The sequence below is a fragment of the Hylobates moloch genome, unplaced genomic scaffold (genome assembly GCF_009828535.3).
Source record: "Hylobates moloch isolate HMO894 unplaced genomic scaffold, HMol_V3 SCAFFOLD_6, whole genome shotgun sequence".
In the NCBI taxonomy this organism is placed as follows: Eukaryota; Metazoa; Chordata; class Mammalia; order Primates; family Hylobatidae; genus Hylobates; species Hylobates moloch.
Genome location: NW_026652281.1, coordinates 83790939 through 83813886, shown reverse-complemented (window position 1 = coordinate 83813886; position 22948 = coordinate 83790939). Strand labels below are relative to the sequence as shown.

General features: G+C 42.3%; 1 protein-coding gene across 5 annotated transcripts in view; it reads left to right on the top strand.

Moving 5' to 3' along the window:
• PHKB (phosphorylase kinase regulatory subunit beta) overlaps window positions 1-3813 on the top strand; it is a 246409-nt gene extending 242596 nt beyond the window's left edge. For 4 of the 5 annotated variants that reach the window (XM_032157259.2, XM_032157261.2, XM_032157260.2 and 1 more), the window contains 2 exons: window positions 612-752; window positions 1388-3812. In XM_032157259.2, coding sequence (XP_032013150.1) covers window positions 612-752; window positions 1388-1525 — 279 coding nt within the window. In that variant the 3' untranslated portion in view covers window positions 1526-3812. Of the gene's footprint in view, window positions 1-611; window positions 753-1387 lie in introns of all 5 variants that reach the window. The other variant, XM_032157264.2, reaches the window with a different exon arrangement.
• Window positions 3814-22948: the final 19135 nt, after the last annotated feature.

Sequence of the window (22948 nt, the reverse complement as noted above, 5' to 3'; positions counted from 1 at the left end):
AAGCAATAGGGTGATTCATTAAACTAAGACAGTTTATACAGACCAAACAGGACTTTTGTCACAGGGGTCAGAGTTAAACATATCTTTTTAAAACATGGCCATCCCTTGACTGCAGCATCACAGACTTATACTCATTTGGGTCCTGGGCTCCAGGTCGTTTGATCCTGAACCTAGGTCCAGAGTCTCCATTGAACCTACCTGGCTTCTCTGTCTTTGGTCCCTGACCCCTCTCTCCACAGACAGTGTTTTGGTGTCTTGCCAGCAAGGATTGACACCCAAAGGCCCAGAAAGAGTTCAGACACTTTGGGTGAATAGGGTATCATGTATTATGTACACGATGGGTTAGGAAAGTCATTTTGCTAAGTTAATGGTTTTATTTAACTGACTAAAAAACATTTCTAGGGATACACACAATGAAAAAAGAAAGGTGCACTTTCCAAACAGAACTTACGCAAATAACTTGCAAAATTAGGAAGATTCCTTCCATAGGTGATCCTTGAGCCTCTCATCATATAGAATATCCTTTGGATCACCCATCCATCTGATCAAAGAGTGAAAACATGTCACTATTATGGTTCATATAGTTGGCTTTCAATGTCTGTCTCTTCTAGTTACTTATGGTTGTATCCATTGTACTGGAAAGAAACCCTGAGCTAGAATTTCAAGACAAAGTAGATCTAGACAGACTGGTCAAAGAAGCATTTAATGAATTTCAAAAAGATCAGAGTTGGCTGAAGGAAATTGAAAAACAAGTAAGTGCACAGCTATTTTTTTTTTTTTGAGAATTTTTTCATTGTCTCAATTCTTTAAAATATCCCTAATCTCTTTTCATTTACTTTATAAAACAGATTCACAGGTGCAAAATAAGGATACTTGAGGGGCAATCTGCCTTTTTCGAGGAATTAATGTTACTTTTTAGTTAATTACTAGTCAATTCAGCTGTGAAGTTCTGACAAAAAAGAGATCTAGAAAGAGATAAATTTCCTTTATACGGTTAGCATAAAAATGTTTTATCCGAGAGGAGGCATAGACTCCAGAAGCCTATAAAATTAAATTCTGGGGACAATAGAATGCAGTGGCAGGCTACGTTGGTGCTGTGTACTGCCTAATATAGGCCCTTCCAGGTTCTCTGTTTAATATTTTATGTTCAACTGTAAAGCGGTTCTCTAAGTAAATAAAAATTATCAACAAAGGAGAGAATACTGAAAATATCTGTCTTTGTTTTATATACACCTCAGGAAAATGAAAGAAAAGCTCAGGAATCTCATATTTTCCATAAGGAAATCTTTATGTGAATTTATTTTTCCCCCTAAGCTGACACTGATTTTACCTGTCAACTCTTTACAAACAGAAGATCAAATGCCTTGCTTACTGTTTTCCCTTGTAGGATGACATGACTTCCTTTTACAACACTCCTCCCCTGGGAAAAAGAGGAACATGCAGCTATTTGACAAAGGCGGTGATGAATCTGCTGCTGGAAGGAGAAGTGAAGCCAAACAATGATGACCCGTGTCTGATTAGCTAGTGGGGAAGGTGTAGGAAGCTCTATTGAGACACATGTTCTGAAGTGTGTTGTGTTCCATGTTCAAGCTTAATCAAGAGCAGCCATTAATATACGAACGGAGCATGCTGGGGAGGTGAATGCCACATCCTTGGCGGGGTTATGGACCTCTTGCATGTCATAGCCAATCTAATGGTAATGGTAAATACTTTTAATCAAGCAGGAAAAAGTTCTCATGATTATGCCAACTACAATAGTAATCCTCACTGAATGATAAAAATAGTTTATGAATTGAAAATTTGCCACTGCATGTTTTATGATCAAATAGTTCATCAAAATGAATCTTTGCTCTTTGGACTGAATTCTTACCATACTGCCATTAAAATAAATTTGCCAACTAGTAATGCATACTGGAAATCAAAAGATATTGAAAGAATGGTGAACTTCTTAGTGGTATTGTCATGCTAAAAGACGTTAATATACATCATAAAAGCAAAGTCAGCCAGCTGATATTTTGGTTCTCAAAAACTGCATTATTAATAATATTTTAGTATACAGAGCTATTCTACAGTTTTTACATTGTAAACATGACTATGGTTTTGTATTTGCTAAATATAGGGGTTGGACTAAAATATAATAAATCCGTATCTTATCAAACATTTTCTTCGAGCTCCTGCTAAAAATAGGACATGTCTATGATTGTTCAGAAATATGTTAAATTTAGGCTCAGCACAGTAGCTCACACCTGAAATCTCAGCACTTCGGGAGGTTGAGGCAGGTGGATCACTTGAGGTCAGGAGTTCAAGACCAGACCAGCCAACATGGTGAAAACCCTGTCTCCACTAAAAATACAAAAATTAGCCAGGCATGATGGTGCATGCCTTTAAACCCAGCTACTGAGGAGGCTGAGGCATGAGAATTGCTTGAATCAGGATACAGAGGTTGCAGTGAGCTGAAATCCTGCCACTGCACACCAGCCTGGGTGACAGAGCGAGACTCCATCTCAAAAAAAGAAAAAAAGAAAAAAGAAAAAGAAAAAGAAATATGTTAAATTTAAGGACTGTTAACCTACTTTCTACTAGTAAAAACAACATTAAGAGTCATTAAATTTTATTTCTGAATTAATGAACGTATCTGGACATTCTTTGTTCCTAGGTTCACAAGATTGAGCTTCAAACTCCTGAGTGTTTTCATTTAATTGATTTAGAGGTAGAATGGAAGAGAATCTATGGTACCTACCATTATACACATTTAGTTGCCCAGTTTACTTAAACTTTAATAAAAGTAGAAAGTAGATTAAACATTTAAATTTTCTTTCTTTCTTTCCTAAATAGAAAAAAAAAAAGGGCCCATGAGTTTGAGCCCTTGCCCCAAAGAGAGTTGTTTTTCTGATCAATCTTACTGGAGTTTCACCTGAGAAGATAGATTTGTCACATAAAAAATGCAGCTTATTTGTACAGTTTTGAAAGGATGTAAGAAAGATGAGTGGCTTCAGTATTGAGTCAATTGAAATCAAATGAATGGATGTATGAGCACATGGAAAAATCTGCTGTCGGTCACATTTCTCGTAACATTGAGGTACAGTGCCGAGATCTTGCATAAGAAATTGTGTGGATATTAGTTGGCAAAATTGAGATGAGTGAGACACAGTTGGACTCTAAAGAACTAAGGAGGGGGATTGAAAAAGAATAGAATTAAACTACTTGACTCAATATGTTAAGAGAGTTTATGAAAAGATAGTCATGAAGAGTGAAGCTAATTTGTAAAACTTATGCCTGAAAAAAACTTAAACATGAAGCCCATGGAGAGGGAATTGAGAACTGACACTTCATAACTGGGGAAACTGGAAATTAAAGAAAGAGAAAAAAAAAGACTTAAAATTTTTGTTTGCTGAAATTTGTAGGAAAGTAAACTGTGTTGTAGTTTTAAGAATTTTTTAAAAAATCTGATTAGCTGAGCAAAGTTACCAGAAAACTGCTATCCTAGTTGAAATCAAACATTACTTGCAAATGTGTTTTCTGAGTGTTAGCTTCCTGCTTAAATGTTACATATGCAAAATTCTGAAGTTTTCCTGTGCTACTACTGAAAGCATTCAGAATCTGTGACATGTATTGACTTTGTGCTTTGAGATTCAAAATGGATTGTTCTGAAAGTTGTATTTAGAATCAGTAAATCTTGATATTCACCTTTACAAAAGCCAATGCCTGTTTTCTAATTAGAAAAGCAGAAAATAATAAGAATTAGAACACAGAACTCATATGGAATTTAGAAGTCTCATTTGGTCTACAGAGCCCAAATGTTTTAACAGCCGCACTAGAGACCGACAGAAAATATTAGCACATTTATTTAGGCATGACAAGATTTAAATCTGATTTAAAGCCTCCTGTATCTCAATGGCAGATTCACTGCATAAGTTTATTGTACAAGCAACGTCTGTTGGAAACTCCTGACTGAATATCAAATTCAACTACATTTTCAGAGCAGCATTTTAAGAAACTGGATGTTTTCCAGATTTTCTGCTATGTTATTTAAGCCTGAAAACATCATATTTCAATTTTTAAAAATCAAAATGGGGAAACAACCGATGACGAAAACCACATGATTATCTCAATAGATGCAGAAAAGGCCTTTGATAAAATTCAACACCCCTTCATGCTAAAAACTCTTGATAAACTAGGTATTGATGGAATATATTAAAAAAAAAAAGAGCCATTTATGACAAACCCACAGCCAATATCATACTGAATGGGCAAAAGCTGGAAGCATTCCGTTGAAAACTGGCACTAGACAAGGATGCTGTCTCTCACCACTCCTATTCAACATAATATTGGAGGTTCTGGCCAGGGCAATCAGGCAAGAGAAAGAAATAAAGGGTATTCATATAGGAAGAGAGAAAGTTAGACTGTGTCTGTTTACAGATGACATGAGCCTATATCTAGAAAACCTCATCGTCATCTCAGCCCAAAAGTTTCTTAAGCTGATAAGCAACTTCAACAAAGTCTTAGGGTACAAAATCAATGTGCAGAAATCACAGGCATTCCTATACACCAACAATAGACAAGCAGAGGGCCAAATCATGAATGAACTCCCATTCACAATTGCTACAAAGAGAAGAAAATACCTAGGAATACAGCTAACAAGGGGAGTGAAGGACCTCTTCAAGGAGAACTACAAACCACTGCTCAAGAAAATAAGAGAGGACAGAAACAAATGTAAAAACATTCCATGCTCATGGATAGGAAGAATCAATATTGTGAAAATGGCCATACTGCCCAAAGTAATTTATAGATTCAATGCTATTCCCATTACGCTATCATTGACATTCTTCATAGAATCAGAAAAAACCTACTTTAAAATTCATATAGAACCAAAAAAGTGCACGTATAGCCAAGACAATCCTAAGCAAAAAGAACAAAACTGGAGGCATCACACTACTTGACTTCAAACTATACTACAAGTCTACAGTAACCAAATCAGTATGGTCCTGGTACAAAAATGGACACATAGACCAATGGAACCGAACAGAACAGAGATCTCAGAAATAAGACTGCACATCTACAACCATCTGCTCTTCAACAAACCTGATAAAAACAAGCAATGGGGAAAGGATTCCCTATTTAATAAATGGTGCTGGGGAAACTGGCTAGCCATATGCGGAAAACTGAAACTGGACCTCTTCTTTGCATCTTACACAAAAATTAAATCAAGATGGATTAAAGACTTAAATGTAAAACCCAAAACTGCAACAACTCTAGAAGAAAATCTAGGCAGTGCCATACAGGACATAAGCATGGGCAAAGATTTCATGATGAAAACATCAGAAGCAATTGCAGCAAAAGCAGAAATTGACAAATGGGATATAATTAAAGAGCTGCTGCACAGCAAAAGAAACTATCATCAGAATGAACAGACAGCCAGAATAGGAGAAAACTTTTGCAATCTATCCATCTGACAAAGGTCTAATATCCAGAAGCTACAAGGAATTTAAACAAATTTACAAGACAAAACAACCCCATTAAAAGGGGAGCAAAGGGGCCGGGTGCGGTGGCTCACACCTGTAATCCCAGCACTTTGGGAGGCCGAGGTGGGCGGATCACGAGGTCAGGAGATCAAGACCATCCTGGCTAACACAGTGAAACCCCGTCTCTACTAAAAAATACAAAAAATTAGCCGGGCGTGGTGGCAGGCGCCTGTAGTTCCAGCTACTTGGGAGGCTGAGGCAGGAGAATGGCGTGAACCCAGGAGGCAGAGCTTGCAGTGAGCCGAGATTGTGCCACTGCATTCCAGCCTGGGTGACAGAGTGAGACTGTGTCTCAAAAAAAAATGGTGGGAGGGCAAAGGACATGAACAGATACTTCTCAAAAGAAGACATTTGTGCGGCCAATAGACATATAAAAAAAAGCTCAACATCACTGATCATTAGAGAAATGCAAATCAAAACCACAATGAGATAACCATCTCGCACCAATCAGAATGACTATTATTAAAAAGTCAAGAAAAAACAGGTACTGGCGAGATTATCAAGAAAAGGGAACCCTTATGCACTGTTGATGGGAGTGTAAATTAGTTCAGCCATTGTGGAAGACAACGTGATTCCTCAAAGACCTAGAACCAGAAATACCATTTGACCCAGCGATCCCATTACTGGGTATATACCCAAAGAAATATAAATCATTCTATTATAAAGATACATGCACACCTATATTCATTGCAGTACTATTTGCAATAGCAAAGACATGGAATCAACCAAATGCCCATCAGTGATAGACTGGATAAAGAAAATGTGGTACATATACGCTACGGAATACTGTGCAGCCATAAAAAGGAACAAGATCATGTCCTTTGCAGGGACATGGATGGAGCTGGAAGCCATTATCCTCAGCAAACTAACACAGGAACGGAAAACCAAATACCGCATGTTCTCACTTATAAGTGGGAGCTGATCAATGAGAACACATGGACACAGGGAGGGGAACAACACATACTGGGGCCTGTCAGGGGTGTGGGGAGGAGGGAGAGCATCAGGATACATAGCTAATGCATGTAGTGCTTAATACCTAGGTGATGGGTTGATAGGTGCAGCAAATCACCATGGCACACGTTTACCTATGTAACAAGCCTGCACATCCTGCACTTGTATCCCAGAATTTAAATTATTTTAAAAATCAGAATGTGGGATCAACTTGATGTCATCTTCAATATGTTATAAGTCTGTGGTGCCTTATTCACACGAAATAACATTTATCAGACACCTGAATACATTTAGCTTTTCACCAAAACTCTTAAACAGTAAATTCAGGGCCAGGTGTAGTGGCTCACTCCTGTAGTTCCAGCCACTCAGGAGGCTGAGGCAGGAGGATTGCTTGAGCCCAGGAGTTGGAGGCTGTAGTGAGCTAGGGTCACACTATTGCACTCTAACCTCGGTGAAAGAGCAAGACTCTTGTCTCTTAAAAAAAAAAAAAGTAGATTCAGATGCTTTAAGCCTTTATGAGCATGTATATTAAATAGATGGCATATGAAAGTGCATATTCACACTTCACAATGTGGCAACAGTTATAGCAGCACAGAAAGACCACATTTAAATCAAGAACAGGTTGGAAGTAGCATATAGCAGTATGCAGCCATATAATAAAAGTCCCCCATCTCAGAAACTAAAAACATGAATGAAAACTGAGGCAGAATGGACCAGCAAAACCATACCGGCAGCATTCAAACGAAGCGGGTAGTATAGCCTCACACCATAAACTGAAAAGCAGCAGCGGACAAAAGACCTACTAGAATTAGAATTTGGCTCCTATACTCTGGCTTCCTAGAAGCTGTGCATGGGCGAGGACAAGGTTAGTTAATTTGTGAAAAACCAAATGCATATGGAGGGAATCAGATGCCTGTTGAGTCGGCACTTAGGGGAAAATTCAGAAAGTGTTTCTCCAAGGTGGAAGCTCCTCCCCCACCACACATACCATCATCCGGCATCATATAGCAGGGCTACTGCCAGCCCACGCTCAGCCCTGTGTGTGAGTGAGTGGCACCTTTGAACAGAGAAAGGTCCTTTCTCTGAGCAGATGCAACTCCACACCAGGACACATGGCTCAGAGTAAACTGGATTTCAGCCCCCAGCTGCATTCTCATTGGCTCCCTTGTGCAGTGCACTGACCTCATGACTGTCTCAGTCCTGCTCCCCAAAGGAAGGGAAAGCTGTTGGGAGTGGCATTCTGACTCTGTCTGGGAGGGAGGCAGATGAGGAGCAAGGCTCCCCAGAACTCACTGTCTCCGATGGCAGGTGGTCTGGGAGCTGGTCCTGACCTGGTTCTTGTTACCTGAGAGGGCGAAACTTATGAGGAGTGGTGACTGGAGTTGACTGTCCCCTCTTCTTATTGTTTTCTGTAATGTTGTATAAAACTGGACAGAATTCACTCTGCCTAGTCCAGGGCATATCCTGTTTCCAAGGACAGCATCTTCCAGTGTGGGCGGTTCTGCCAAACAGGGTAAACTTTTTCACTCGTGACAGAAATGCTTAGCCTCAGGGATAAATCCCACCTCCTTCACTCCCATCGCTCCAGAAGTTGCTCCTCCTCTCCTCCTAGCCAGGGAGGAAAAGTGGGGGAAACAGATGCCTTTGGGGCTTTCCTCCTCATGGGAGTGGGGAACTTAGGGCAGGGCTGTCTGTCAGTCCCTTTCCCCTCTGCTCGGTTGGTTCTTGTGCTGGTACGTTTTCTCTTTGAGTTCTCTGTCTTCTGAGGACTGCATATTCCTGACTTGGGTCTTACTGTCTAAGAGGAGGGGACTCAGCTGGAAGCAGCTTGGAGAAGACCAAAGAGTTCAGGTTGGGTGGGAGAGTTTCAAAAAACCACCCACACTGTAACTGGGGACCCACAAGGCTGCTGTGCAGCCATGAGAAAGATGCAGAGAAACTGCCCATCGACTATTTGTTTTTTGTAGAGACAGGATCTCACTCTGTTGCCCAGGCTGGTCTCTTACTCCTGGCCTCAGGCGGTCTGCCCACCTTGGCTTCCCAAAGTGCTGGGATTAGGTGTGAACCACCATACCCAGCCTTATGCCTGTAAACAATGTAAATAATACTACAGGAAAAAAAGATAGCTATAGAACCCATTCTGAAAGAAAATTTACTCTAGGAAATAGAACATCCTCCACATCAAATGCCGTATAGTCTAAAAGAAATTAAAGAGAAAAAGGATCAATGAAAAAACAAGTCAAAGACAAAATAAGACACTACAATAAAATAGAAAGGAAACTTAGAGCTAAGGAAATGAGTTTCATAAATTAGAAACAGCAAAGAACAAAATACAGCTAAAAATTGAGTTGCCAACACACAGAACCCTTGAGGTAATTCAGTCAAGTGCTTATGGAGCATCATCTATATGCACCTAATGCTGTTCTGGCACAAGGTTAAAAAAAAAAAAAAGCCAATCCCCTGTCCTTGTGTAGCTATGTTCTCATTGGGGTGAGGACATAGGCGGTATGTACTGATGATAAATGCTGTGAAAGAAAATAAGGCAGGATGAGGAGGAAGGAGTGACAAAGGTTATTAGATTTCCTGGGGTTGTGGGAAGGCCTCTAATAAGGGGATATTTGATCAGATGGAAAAAAAATAGAGATGGGGGTAGACAAGGTTGATCCAACATAAAGAAAACTGGTAGGTAGAGAAGGATATGAGACTGGCACAGAAAAAAATTCAAATAAATGATGTTTTCCCTAAATAACTAAATCTGCAGATCAGGAGAACACATCATGTTTCAGAAAAATTTAATACGGAATGAGCAACATTGAAACATATATTGGGAGAATTTACTTGGAGAAGTTGATGCCAAAAATAGTCATCTATCACTCAATTTCTCCACATCAGTTCAGTGTTGTACAATGTGACCTGAGATTTTTTCCCCAAATACTTATAAAGGCAAATGAAGAATTCTTAAAATATGCAAGGACTCAGGAATCATAACACCTGCAAGCCTCTCTTGAAAATAATATTTGACGAAATCCAGTCAACCAAGAGAATTGGTGTGAAAAGTATAGTAACCAAGAAGACAGAAAACACAAGTAATTGTGGGCTGGGTGCAGTGGCTCATACCTGTAATCTCAGCACCTTGGGAGTCTGAGGCAGGCAGACCACTTGAGTCCAGGAGTTCAAGACCAGCCTGGGCAACATGGCGAAACTCCGTCTCTACAAAATAAACATTTAAAAATTAGCTAGGTGTGGCGGTGGGTGCCTGTAGTCCCAGCTATAGTCCCAGCTACCAGGGAGGCTGAGGCAGGAGGATTGCCTGAGCCCCGGAATTCAAGGCTGCAGGGGGCTGTGACAGCACCACTACACTCCAGCCTGGGCCACAGAGTGAGATACTGTCTCAAAAACAAAACAAAACAAAAAAACAAAACTATGAACTATGACTCCATTAAAATTTAAAATTAATGAGCTTTACAGTTACAGCAAAGAATGTAAGAATGAAAAACAAGCTTCACAATTTAAAATAATATAACTAATGGGCTGGGATAAAAATCCTAGAGCTTGTTGACAACTCAGTAGGGGCTGAACGGCCAGTGTAAGTGAGCTAATTTCCTTGTCTTTCACAGCAAGAAGTCAATATTCACTTCGTTTTTTAAAGTTAATCAAAATATTAAAAGTTTTTAAAGTTTATCCTTTAAAATACAAAAGTGGCCAGGTGGAGTGGTATGTGCCTGTAGTCCTAACTACTTGGGAGGCAGAGGTGGGAGGATCACTTGAGCCCAGGAGGAGTTCAAGGCCAGCCTGGGCAACATAGCAAGACTCTGCCTCTAAAAAAAAAATAAAATAAATTTTTAAGTAATTTTAAATTACCAGAAGGGTGGCAGGGGTGAGAATGCATCAGAAAATTGACCATATAGCTCAAGATAAAAAAATAGAGAAATGACAGTCTCCAGATCCAATACAACTGGTATTCTCCACTTTAATATCAGATGGCGTTGAATTAAAGGTAAAAAAAAAAAAAAGTGTGCATCTGTAACAAGAATGTAAATGGCCTAAATCTCTATACAACACAAAACAGCATTCTGGCAGAAACTGCTAGCTGTCCACCAAAACCTATTCTCCCCTTGCATGACCCAAAATTATAGATAAGTATATAGCCATTCAGATACACCCTGCATTTCCTTGGGATTTCAATGGAATGTGAGCAGAGGTGAGTGCCACCCCAGGCCTGGCCCATAAACCTTCCTGCCTGCCCTCTGTGCTTGTCCCTTTCCCTGTAGGTTGGAATGACAATGGCCAAGGTGATGGCATTGAAGATGGCCACACGGCTTCAGCCCAGCTTCCTGTGAGGCTGTCTCTCTTTTCTCCACACCCACTCTGCCTACAAGATCAGCTCTCATTGACAATTGAGCCAGGGTTCTAGCAGAAGGCAGAAAATGTGTCCCAGTTATCTGGATGGAAAGAATTCAAAGATTTGTTTAATTCGATCTAAAATAGGAAACGGAAAGCATAAACTATTATATTTATTCAGGGGCAGGGAGGCAAGGGTCTACTTGTTCTAGCAGTTTACACAGTATAAGTATCAACATATATAAAGTGGGCAGGTGCAGTGGCTTGAGCTTGTAGTCTCAGCAGCTAGGGAAGTTGAGGCAAGAGGATCACCTGAGCCCAGGAGTTTGAGGCTGCAGTGAGCCATGATCGCACTACTGCACTCTAGCTTGAGTGGCAGAGAGAGACCCTGTCTCTCAAATAAATAAATACATTAATTAAATATATACACACACACATACAAGTACCTGCAAATCCAAAGAGAAACAAAAACATAATCAGAGAGACTTTAACACCTATGACAAATAAAATCCATGAATATAAATAGTGATATACAGGATGGGAATAATATGTAATTATTGTTACATATTAATATATAAATATTTAATTCCATGTCCAAAGATTCCATTTAATTCCATATTCAAACAGATTGTATCTTCTATTGCCCCTGAGACATTTCTTGAAACTGATCATATTTTGGGTGCCAAAGAAAGCCTCCATGCATTGCAAAATTAGAAATAGTACAGATTGCATTCTCTTATGTCAAACAAAAGAAAAAAAAATCTACAGTTTAATATCCAAAATAGAAAAAAACAAAACCCAACCTTTTGGAAATGTTGAAATTCCTTTCTAAATTGAAACCAAAACTAAAATTTCAGAATATCTAGACTATGATCGAATTTCTATATATAAGATGGCTAAAACCATATTCAGAGAAAAAATCCACAGCTTGAAATGTCGTACTAAATAAGACAGAATGGAAATAAATTGACTAAATGTTAATTTCAAAAAAAAAACTTCTAAAATTATGACAAAGTAAACATAAGCACAAGAATGAAAATGATAAAGTGAAACAAATTAATAACAGGAAAACAGAATAAATCCAAGATCTGGGTTCCCCCCAGATTTATTAAGGTGTAATTGACAAAAGTTATATCTATTTATGATGTACAATGTGAAATGAATCGAGCTAATTAGCATATCTATCACCTCACATTTTTTAATGGTGAGAACATTTAAGGTCTATTCCTTTAGTAATTTTCAAGTAGACATTATTATTAACTATTTAGTCCCCAAAAACTGTTTTTTGAAGAAACTGTTAGATAGCTATACCCCTAGTCAGCCTAATTGAGTAATGATGGAGACTAATAATAGCTTTGAACACCTAATATACTACGTGCTGGGCTTAGTGCCCTATGTATATCAGCTCTACTTTATAAGGTAAGAACTATTATTCTCGTTTTGCATATGAGGAAACTGAGGCACGGGGTTTAAGCATTTTGCCCAAGGTCTCACAAGTAGTAAATGACTCAACAGTCAGATTCCAAGTCACCAAATTAGAGTTCAAAAGAGGAAGTCATCACAGATGTAGAAGACATTTTAAATTTTAAATTTAAATGATACATAGCAACATTAGAAAATTCTCAAACTTGTGACATGACTGCCTCAAAGGTGCTTCATGAACAAACAGGCTCATCTGTTTTCCAAGAGCTGAGAAGCCCGGGGTAGGGCTGGAGCGACCCGCTGTCACCAGGCCTGTGCCCCCGTTTACAATAGCCTTGGCTTCTCTGTGACAGGTACAGTATCTCGTGGACAACAGAATGGGGGCAACGGGGAGCAGCTTCCCTAAATGAGGAAGCCGGCAACCTTGTGGCTCTGAGAGAAGCGTATTTATTCTGAAACCTGGCTTAATCCTTTCTTGCAAAAAGATTACCTGAGGCATATCTGACAGAAAAAGCAAGCCCCAATTCCACCTTGTGGAAAGCACTAAGAGCTACTAAATAAGCCTGGACGTTCCCAGCATGAGTGTATTTCATTCCCTTTGAGATCCCACCATAAAATGAAAGTGGAGAAACTCGATAACATTAGTCGCCCACTGTCAAGTGCCCACCCTACCATGGTGGAGGAGAAACAGAATGCGAGGTAGATAATTAATGGTCCCATCTTATGCAATCAGTACAGTGAACTAAATGGGGCAGGTTTAAGTGGCAATTTTGGCTCAAATGCCAGCTGAGCCACCAGTAAAGATGATGGGTTCAGAAGGGTTGGGATCATTTAGAGAAGTGTTTGTTTTCGGAGGCTGAAAGTGGGAGCTGTAATCAGGAACCTTTCATACAACACGTGTTTCTGGTTCTTCAGATTCAATTGTTTTTTGATAGAGACATTGCAAATTACGAAAGCACAGCTCATGACCTAGAAGTTTTGCAGCACGATCGTTTCCCTTCTGGACAACTTCCTACAAGACTCTGGGTTGAAAACAGCAGGATGAATCCAGGCAGAAAGGAGACGCTTTGAATCTGATTTTTTCCTGCAACTTCCTTTTCCAAAAAAAAAAAAAAAAAAAAAATAGCGGAATGATTCTCCGGCCATTGAAATCATTAATCTGCCCTCAATTAACAAGATTCTGTTTAATTTTAAGATTTCTGGCCGGGCACCGTGGCTCATGCCTGTAATCCCAGCACTTTGGGAGGCCAGTGCTGGTGGATCACGAGGTCGGGAGATTGAGACCATCCTGGCTAACATGGTGAAACCCCGTCTCTATTAAAAATACAAAAATTAGCCGGGTGTGGTGGCGGGTGCCTGTAGTGCCAGCTACTCGGGAGGCTGAGGCAGAATGGCATGAACCTGGGAGGTGGAGCTTGCAGTGAGCCGAGATTGTGCCACTGCACTCCAGACTGGGTGACAGACCAAGACTCTGTCTCAAAAAAAAAAGATTTATTTCTCGTTTTGCTTTTATGTGTGTGTGTTTGTTTATTGACCTATGTGAAAGGAAAAGGTGTATTCACATTTTTAGTATTCACAATTTCTTGACCCATAAGTTTATTTTATGCCAATTTAGACCTTCATGATCGCCAATTTAGACCTTCATGATCACCAATTTCATCCTGGTGATCAACATTAATTAACTTTCACTTGCAAGTAGCCATGTCCAGGTCTCCAGTGGGAAAGGACAGAGTCTGAGAATTCTCTGAGAGTCTGAGAATACGGGTTCAGGCCCCATATCTCCCTTTTTCTGGACATGGTCGACTGTTCAGCAAATCACTGATGCTCTTTGAACCGCAGTCTCCTTATCCTTTAAGTGAGTGAATTGGGCTGGATTTTTGCAAATTTCCCCTCCACCTCTACCTTTTTATCAGTTCATCTTCCGTTTCTGTAACTGCATCCCCTTTCCTTTAAGTGTTTCACTCCCTTGTGTCTGTCTTTCGAAGAACTTCTCATTCCCTTGCCTTAAATTTCACTTCTATGCTGATAGCTCCTACACACACACATCTTGATGTATAGACACATGTATATAGATATGAATAGATATGGATCCTGTATTGCTATTTAACCACCAGAAACTTCCACTTATCTGTCCTACTATCTTTCATCAAACCTCTTATCCAAATTTTGTAGAACTTGCTATTTCCTCCCAATATAGACGTTCTCCATTCTGGATTTAAGATCTCTTCTCTATGGCCTCCCCATTATCCCAGAACCTGCACTCACACTTAATATCCTTCTTCATCAATTGCCAAGTCCTATTGTTGTCTTCTGTCTTCGGAATCTGACATCTCCTTTCTGCTCCCACTCCCAGGACCCAGTGGCTTTGTTTCTTAGTAACCACCCACTTGATATCTGGCTCGAACCAGGAGAAAGTTCTCCAACAGGGAGTGGGGACTGCTCACTTGCCTGTCTTGCTGTCTGTCATCGAAAACCACAAATGAGACAAAGACGTAATGTGGTTTAGGACTCAGCTTTCAGTTCAGAGGAATGGTTGCCTGCAGGCCCAGGAAAAAATTGAAAAGCCAGGGAGCCAGACGCATCCCATGGGACCCTGCCCAGAGCTGGGCCACCAATTGCCTGGGACACCCACTCTAGTGTCCGTCAGACCCTGCCCATAGCCTGGCCACCCATTGCCCGGAAAACCCACCCCAGCGTCCATGAGACCCTGCCCAGAGCCTGGCCACCCACTGCCCGGGACACCCGCCCCAGAGTCCATGAGACCCTGCCTGGAGCCTGGCCACCCACTGCCCAGGACACTAACCCCAGTGTCTGTCAGACCCTGCACAGGGCCCTGCCACCCACTCCCTGGGACACCCGGCCCAGTGTCTGTCAGGAGTTTTGGCTCCATCTTTGCTAAACGCTTTTTGTGATTGATTTCATTTAGCCCTGACACCGTTTCTGTGAGGAAGGGACTGTTGCTGCTTCTGTTTGAGAAATGAAAAAGCTGAGTAGCTAAGAGGTTAAACAGGCCCATGCCAAGCCAATGGCAGGGTGGGGGTTAGAGTCAAGGTCTGCAGGATTCCAGATCTGGGCTCTCAACTCCCTGCACTAATCTGCCTTACCTTTTAAACCAGCTCCTTTTGGTTTATTTTTTAACTTCTGTATTCTTTTTTTAAATAACAATTGTGAGACAAGATAGCAAACATAAAAAGCCATGTTTGCTCATTTCTGCTTGAACCCCTCACTGTGATGAAATGCAGTCCTCTGGAACAATGCCTTGAGGACAAGGCAGGACAGAGCCCACGGCCACCCACGTCTCTCCCTGAGTCACTACATCCTTGAAGAGATAAATGACCTGAACCTTTGCCTTTGCCTGCGCATAAGATAACGTCTGAAAGGGTTAGTGATTATGCTGCTACGATCTCTACCCAGAGGTACTTTAGTTATCTAGAACCAGATGTACTCTCACATCCAAACTTTGATGTGATTTTGCACATACTCAACCTCTACCACTTGCATATAAGCTGTGGCTGAAACTGCTTTGGAGCAATCTGACCCATCTGCTCTGGGCCCTAGGTCTCAGCCTATTGTCCTCATTAAGACTTCTGAATAAAACCAATTCTTTAAAAGCTTAATTTTTGTCTTTAGTCGACAACAACAATGGCTAAGAAAAAGCAAGTCTGAAGTGGTGTCCTCAGTGGAGGCAGAGTCAGTCCCCCTGTTCATTTTTTTTTTTTGAGACAGAGTATTGCTCTGTCTCCCAGGCTGGAGTGCAGTGGTGTGATCTCAGCCCACTGCCACCTCTGCCTCCTGGGTTCAAGTGATTCTCTTGCCTCAGCCTCCCAAGTAGCTGGGACTACAGGCGTGCGCCACCATGCCAGGGTAATTTTTGTATTTTTAGCAGAGACAGGTTCACCATGTTGGCCAGGCTAGTCCCTAACTCCTGAGCTCAGGTGATCCACCCACCTCAGCCTCCCAAAGTGCTGGGATTACAGGCGTGAGCCACCGTGCCCTGCTTGAGAGCCCCCATGTTCTAAGAATGGAAACTTTCTTCTATTTCTGTTACCTCTGCCTCTGCTCCATTGCATCTTCCCTTTGCATCCTTAATGGAGCTCCTGAGCCCAGTTCAGGATGGCTCTCCTTAGAATTCCAGAGATTTGGTTGGTTGGGGGAGTCGTCTCTTGGGTCATTGCTTCCCATGGGCATGGCACCTTTGATTGACAAACACAGAAGGGCTTGTAAACATCTCTTCTTGTCCAGGACTCAACACCTTTTAAGATCCATGGTTTCTAAAGAAAAACCTGGATTTGGTTGAAACCATGCAGTTTGTATGCCATGATTAGGAGGAGAGACAGGGGCTTCTTCCCAAGCTGTGCCCTGCCCTGATCCTGGTGAGGACCCACATGGAGTGAAACCCCTGAGGGGCACTGCAGAAAGGTCAGGGGAGGTGGGCGGCAGAGACTGCAGGCAGGCCCTGGCATTTCCAGGGTTGTACTCATGCGGGATGGTTCTTTTGAACCCAGAGGTTTAGTCCCTAATAACTCAGACCTGCGCCTGGAGGAGCACATCTTCCATAGGGGAGGGTACCTTTTATTTTCACCTTAGAGTCCACTTCCCATTCCCCAGCCTCCCCGGGCCCCACTAAAAAGAACAGTGACCTAGACTGGGTTGTCCTGATATTTTTCTTGCTGCATTAGGAAAGAATGATGCTATCCTGGCGAGTTTAGAATCCTTTAAGGAACGCGTGATGAAACTGTGGGACTGCTCACATCGATACTGTCGGGAATGAATGTGCCCCTTCCCTTTTTCTCCCATACCCCAAATATCCTTGCGGGTTCCTTTGTTCCTGGGTTCTTCCACTGACAGGATGAGCAGGTGACTTCCTGTTGCTAAGGGGATCTATCCCACCGATAAATACTATGCCCTTTGCCCATCCATTTGTAGGACTCGAGTCTCACTATCTGTTCCCTACACAAGGGAGCTGCCTACTAGAACAGCTCTCATTGACAATTGAGTCAGGGTTCTGTCAGGAAAACCTTCTATCCACTGCAGCAGAATTGAATATCTATAATCACCTCACTCATAAACCTTCACTGGCTCCCTATTTTCTGCCTCTATGAGTCAGTCCCGGCTATTCACAGCCTTCAAAACAAACACAGTTTGGGGGGTCCCCTTGTCTGAAATGCACTTCTCCTTCTGTCTTATTCAGTCCTTCCTTTCTTGTTTCCTCTTGTCTTCCAGAACTCTAGAGTTTCTACTGGGTTTTATCTTTGAATTCAGGGATTCCATGTAACTCCATACAATTATAGACCACAGACGATTCCCTGGTGAATTAATGATTCAGAAGGTCAGCACTTTCTTTAGCTGAAGTAGAAGTCTTCTGAGGCCCAGCATCCAATAAAGACTAAATAAGTTGGGTGTCTTCACCCAGTGCCCGCTGCAGAGCTAAACATGTTGCAGAGGCTAAATAAATGCTTGCTAATCTATAAAAAAAAAAAAAAAAAAAAAGAGAGACTGGACAATAAATATCTATTAAGAACGGAGATTTGCCTAAAGGGAGATAGAATTATCTGATTGGCTGAAAATAGGAAAGGGACTAAAGGCTGTTTTGGTAGTTTTACATGACTGTGCAAACAGAATTAGAGCAATTCAGTAAACCTGTGCATGTTGATCTTATCTGAAAAATGGAAGGTTAAAAAAAATTCTAAGCCTGGCATTTATGTGAACAGCTGATCAATGACTTTAGTAATTTGTAAGCAAAAAGCTTAGAATTCCAACTTTGCTTTGTAAAAATAGCTTGAGTCACATTCTGAAGCTGGAAGGTTTTACGCAAATTAATAATACAGGTGATTTTTCAACTTCTGTTGAGCGGGTAAGTAAATAACCTGAACTAGCAGAATCAGCAGTTAGCTAAGTGGTTCTCTCAAATGCATCAAGGACTGTGCCATTAATTTTCTCTGCTGTGGAGGTGGAGGATGATCCCAAACACAATTCCTTCTTCCTTTGGCTTGGCCCTTTATATCCTTGATAGAGTTTAGTCACAGCTCTTTGATTAAATACATTGTACTGTGAAAGCTTCCTGGGATTTGTCAACTAAAACTAAAATCCTAAGCCTCTTACTGATGGAACAAACCCTCCCTAGGCCAAGGGAACCCCAGAAAAAAACTTAAAAATGGAGTTCCTGGGCCAGGCCTGGTGGTTCACGCCTGTAATCCCAGTGCTTTGGGAGGCCAAGGCAGGCAGATCACCTGAGGTCAGGAGTTCGAGACCAGCCTGGCCAACATGGTGAAACCCCATCTCTACTAAAAATACAAAAATTAGCTGGGTGTGGTGGTGCACATCTGTAATCCCAGCTACTCGGGAGGCTGAGGCAGGAGAAGCGCTTGAACCAGGGAGGCCGAGGTTGCAGTGAGCCGAGATTGCACCACTGCACTCCAGCCTGGGCGGCAGAGCAAGACTCTGTTGCAAAAAAAAAAGGAAAAAAGAAAAAGAAGTTCCCAGCAATGATGGGGAGGGAGGCTGGACATACCTCGTTATCCCCGCTCCCTTTTAATGCCCAGCTGACCAGCATTAGTGTTAAAATAGAGATCATAAGACTAGCAAAATGGACTCTTTGTGACAATAAGATACCAAATTATAGACAAGATCTAAGGCCATGCAAGGCAAGGGTTAAGTCATACCTGCAGGCCCTCAATATTGCTACATAGCATCCTTATCTTAATTTAAAACATTCCTTTCTGCTGACTCCAAGTTTTAGAAAGAGCCTTACTCTTTTAATCAAGTAATCTCTGAATCCACTTATAACTGCTAAGCCCCTGCTTCAAGATATTCCACCTTTTTGGGCCAAACCAATGTATTGGTTCCCAGTGCTGAAGTATGTCTCTGCCTGTAACTCCTGCCTCCCTCATTATAAAACCAAACTGTAATCCAATCACATGGGGTTCACTTCCTCAGGACTCCTTGAGACTGTATTTCCCTGAGCCATGGTCACTCCTATTGGTCAGAATCAACCTCTTTAAAACATCGTATAGAGTTTGGTTTTTCTGTTAACTGAGAAGAGGCCCAGAACAGGAGGGCGGAGTGTGAGGTGCAGCAAACAGCCAGCTTCCCTCTCCGAGCTTTCCCATTAACTGGAGGAAAGGTGCTCTTCCTTAGATCTCTCGGCTCCCTCTCCTCATCAGAAGCAGAGGAACCAGGAGTGACCCTAATCAGAGTCTAAAATTAGGATCAGAAATGAGAAAGGACCCTGAAAAGTATTATAACACTTTAATATATGGTATATAATTATCGAAATTTACTTGCCATAAGACAGCAGGTCTGTAGGGTGGTTATCCTATCACACCCTGCAGAAGAATGAAGCTTGACCATTTTTGAATCTTTTAACAGACATTGCATTGTTGTACATGTGGGAGCCTGACTTTAATACATCCATGCTGGCATGAAGGAGAGTGATCACATGGGCTTTGGGCTCACCTCAGCCCTCCCACAAAGGAATCTCTGCCAAATCCTCCCAATGTTAATACTTCACTTGATGGGTACAAAAATATAGTTAGAGAGAATGAATAAGACCTATTGTTGTTGTTGTTATTATTATTATTAGTTTGAGATCGAGTTTCACTCTTGTCACCCAGGCTGGAGTACAAGAATGCAATCTCGGCTCACTGCAACCTCTGCCTCCCGGGTTCAAGCAATTCTCCTGCCTCAGCCTTCCGAGTAGCTGGGATTACAGGTGCCCACCACCACGCCGGGCTAATTTTTGTATTTTTAGTAGAAACAGGGTTTCACCATGTTGGCCAGGCTGGTTTTGAATTCCTGAGTTCAGGTGATCCGCCTGCCTTGGCCTCCCAAAATGCTGGGATTACAGGTGTGAGTCACCGCACCCAGACTGTTATTATTGTTATTGTTATTACTTTGAGAAAAGGTCTCACTCTGTCACCCAGGCTGGAGTGCAGTGGCATTATCATGCAGCCTTGACTTCCTGGGCTCACTGCAGCCTTGACTTCGGCTCACTGCAGGCTTGACTTCGGCTCACTGCAGCCTTGACTTCCTGGGCTCAAGCCATTCTCCTGCCTCAGCCACCCAAGTAGCTGGGTCTACAGGCACACACCACTATCTCATGTACCCCATAAATATATATACTCTACCCACAATAATTTTTTTAAAAAAGGAGAATGCAGAAAAAATTCCAAAATAACAATTACAATAATTCACCACATTAGTTCCCTGTTCAAAGACCCTTCACAGGCATCATTCCCTTTGTCCTCATAACTACTGGGTTGCTGCTCTGGGGCCCAGGTGGTTCCCTTCCTCCTAAACCTGTGGCCCAATGTCCAGCTCAGTTCTTGCCCCTGCCTGACCATGGTGCAGCTTCACGGAAGGCCAATGCACTTGACCTCTGTGGCCAGGGCCGGGCCAAAGTGTGCCCAGTGGTGTGTGCAGGTGGAAGTGATGGGGATTGGCCCCCCTCACAGCTCAGGCTTGAGGCTTCATGAACCCTGTGAACCAGAAGTGGGGCGCGGAGTCAGGCAGCAGCTGCTTTCTTCTCTTGCCACAATCCCTTTCAAGGCCTGTCTTGCTGCATTTGGGGAAATGATGTCTTGGGGTGACATTGCCTCTCTGGAGGAATATGATACTTCTGACACACCATGGGGTGTGGCCATTTATTTCTATCCTGAGGAGGTGAAGGATAGAAGATCTGAACTCTGAGGAGCAGGGGGCATTGAGAAAGGGTATTTTGATATGTGAGGCATAAATTGAAGTCTCAGCTGTGCAAGGAGGCAGGAGGTAGATATAGTTTCTCCATCCATAAGGTTCCTGGATACCTCTGATGTCCTGTTGTCAAAACATGTGTTTAATGCAAGAGAGAAAGAGGGAGTTGTGTTTGGTGAGGGGCAGAGAGAAGACCTTTCATCCCACCCCCAGTGGCATGGCGAGTAGGTGAGTAGCAGATGATGTCCAGTGAGGCTTCTGGAGAACATCTCTGCCTCCAGTGTGGCCCAGGTTCAGTGCTGGCTGTAGTGAAACCAAGGTTTGTTGCTCTAGGATCCACCAGGCAAAAGCAAGTTTCCCTTCCAACTAACGCCAGTTCCTGTGGATGTGCTGGGGTCTCAGCCCCACTTCCCCATCTCAAGCACCTTATCCAACAGTCATCTCTCTTACCCGCTTTTTCACTGGATCCTTTCTATTAGCATTACTGTTTGCTTATATCACCCCCATCTTAAAATAACCCTTCCTCCCTCACTCCACATGGCCCTCCATCCAGGCCATCTTCCTCCTCCCATGTGCAGCCACAGTTCTCAGAAGAGTTGTTTGCACATGTTCTCTCCATTCTTCCACCAACTGCTCTGTCACTGAAATGACTCTTGCTAAGGGCACCAATAATTTTCATGTTGTCAAGTTCAAAGGACAATCTCTTAGCCTTCATCTCTCAGCGGCTTTTAAACAAATAGCCTCTCCCCGTTTAAAATACCATGTTCCCTTGGCTCCAGGTCATCGCATGATCCTGGTTGACCTCCTCCTCCTTGGCAGCTCTCCCTCAGCCGCTTTACCAATACATCCTCTTCCATTTACCAATGACATGTTGGAGCTTCCCTTGGCCTGGCCTGAGGCCCCTTCTCTGCTTTGTCATCTCTCCCTGGGTGGCCTCACCTACTTGCAGGACATCAATGGCCAATGTGCAACAATGACTCTTACATTTATTTCTTCAGCCCGGATCTCACCTCTGATATCAGAGTCATATTCAACTACCTACCTGACAGCTCAGTCAATATATCCAATGTTGAGCCTGTAACCACACCAGACCAATCTGGCTTGGCTTTTTGTGACAAAGCTGTGAGTTGTTTTTCATTTGCCAGGTTGAAGTCATATAACCTGAGCATGCCCAGATGAACAAAATGTGCAGCCAAAGGGGGAACCTAAGTGCTTGGGTGAAGGAGTGGGGACTGAATTAAGAAGCGGACACCACATGGCAGGATCTAGGATCCAATCAGATTGAGCTCTAGAGTCACCCCATGGCAGAATCCAGTCAGATCATTCTTCCCACATCACCTCATTGCAAGATGTAATCAGATCACACTTCATTAACCTACGCTTATAAAACCCAACCAAAACCCCAGGTTGGGGAGACAGATTTGAGCATTTCCTCCTGTCTCCTTGCTGGTTGACTCACAATAAAACTTTCCTTTTCTCAAAAGCCAGTGCCATGGTATTGGCCTCTGTGCATTGGACAGTGAACCCATTAATTGCTTGGTCACAAACCCTAATGATCTTTCTACCAACTCCAAAAATCTTACTCTTCTTCCAGTTTTCCTTCTGTAACCCATATACCCAGCAGTGGAGGCATCAAATTTAGAAGTCATCACTCCTCCCAGTGAATCAATTGCCAAGGTCTTTCAGTTCTGTTCCTAATAAATCTTGAATGAGCTCACTGCCCCCATTTCCACTGTCCTGATCCAGGCCACTCGCATCTCCTCGCTGGACTTCTGTGATGGGCTCCTGACTGATCTTCCTGCCTTCATGCTTGCCTCCTTCCAATCTGTTCTCTCACCATCAGCAGGAGATATTTTTTTGAAATGAAAATCTGGACATGGAGGATGGGAGTAGACAGGAAAACTTAAAACTCTTTAAACAATAGAAAACCCATTGCTCTAAAATAAAATTTGATGTCCTTTTCTCAGTTCCATAGATCCACCACAAAGCCTAATTTACACCTGTGTTTTTGCTACCTCCTC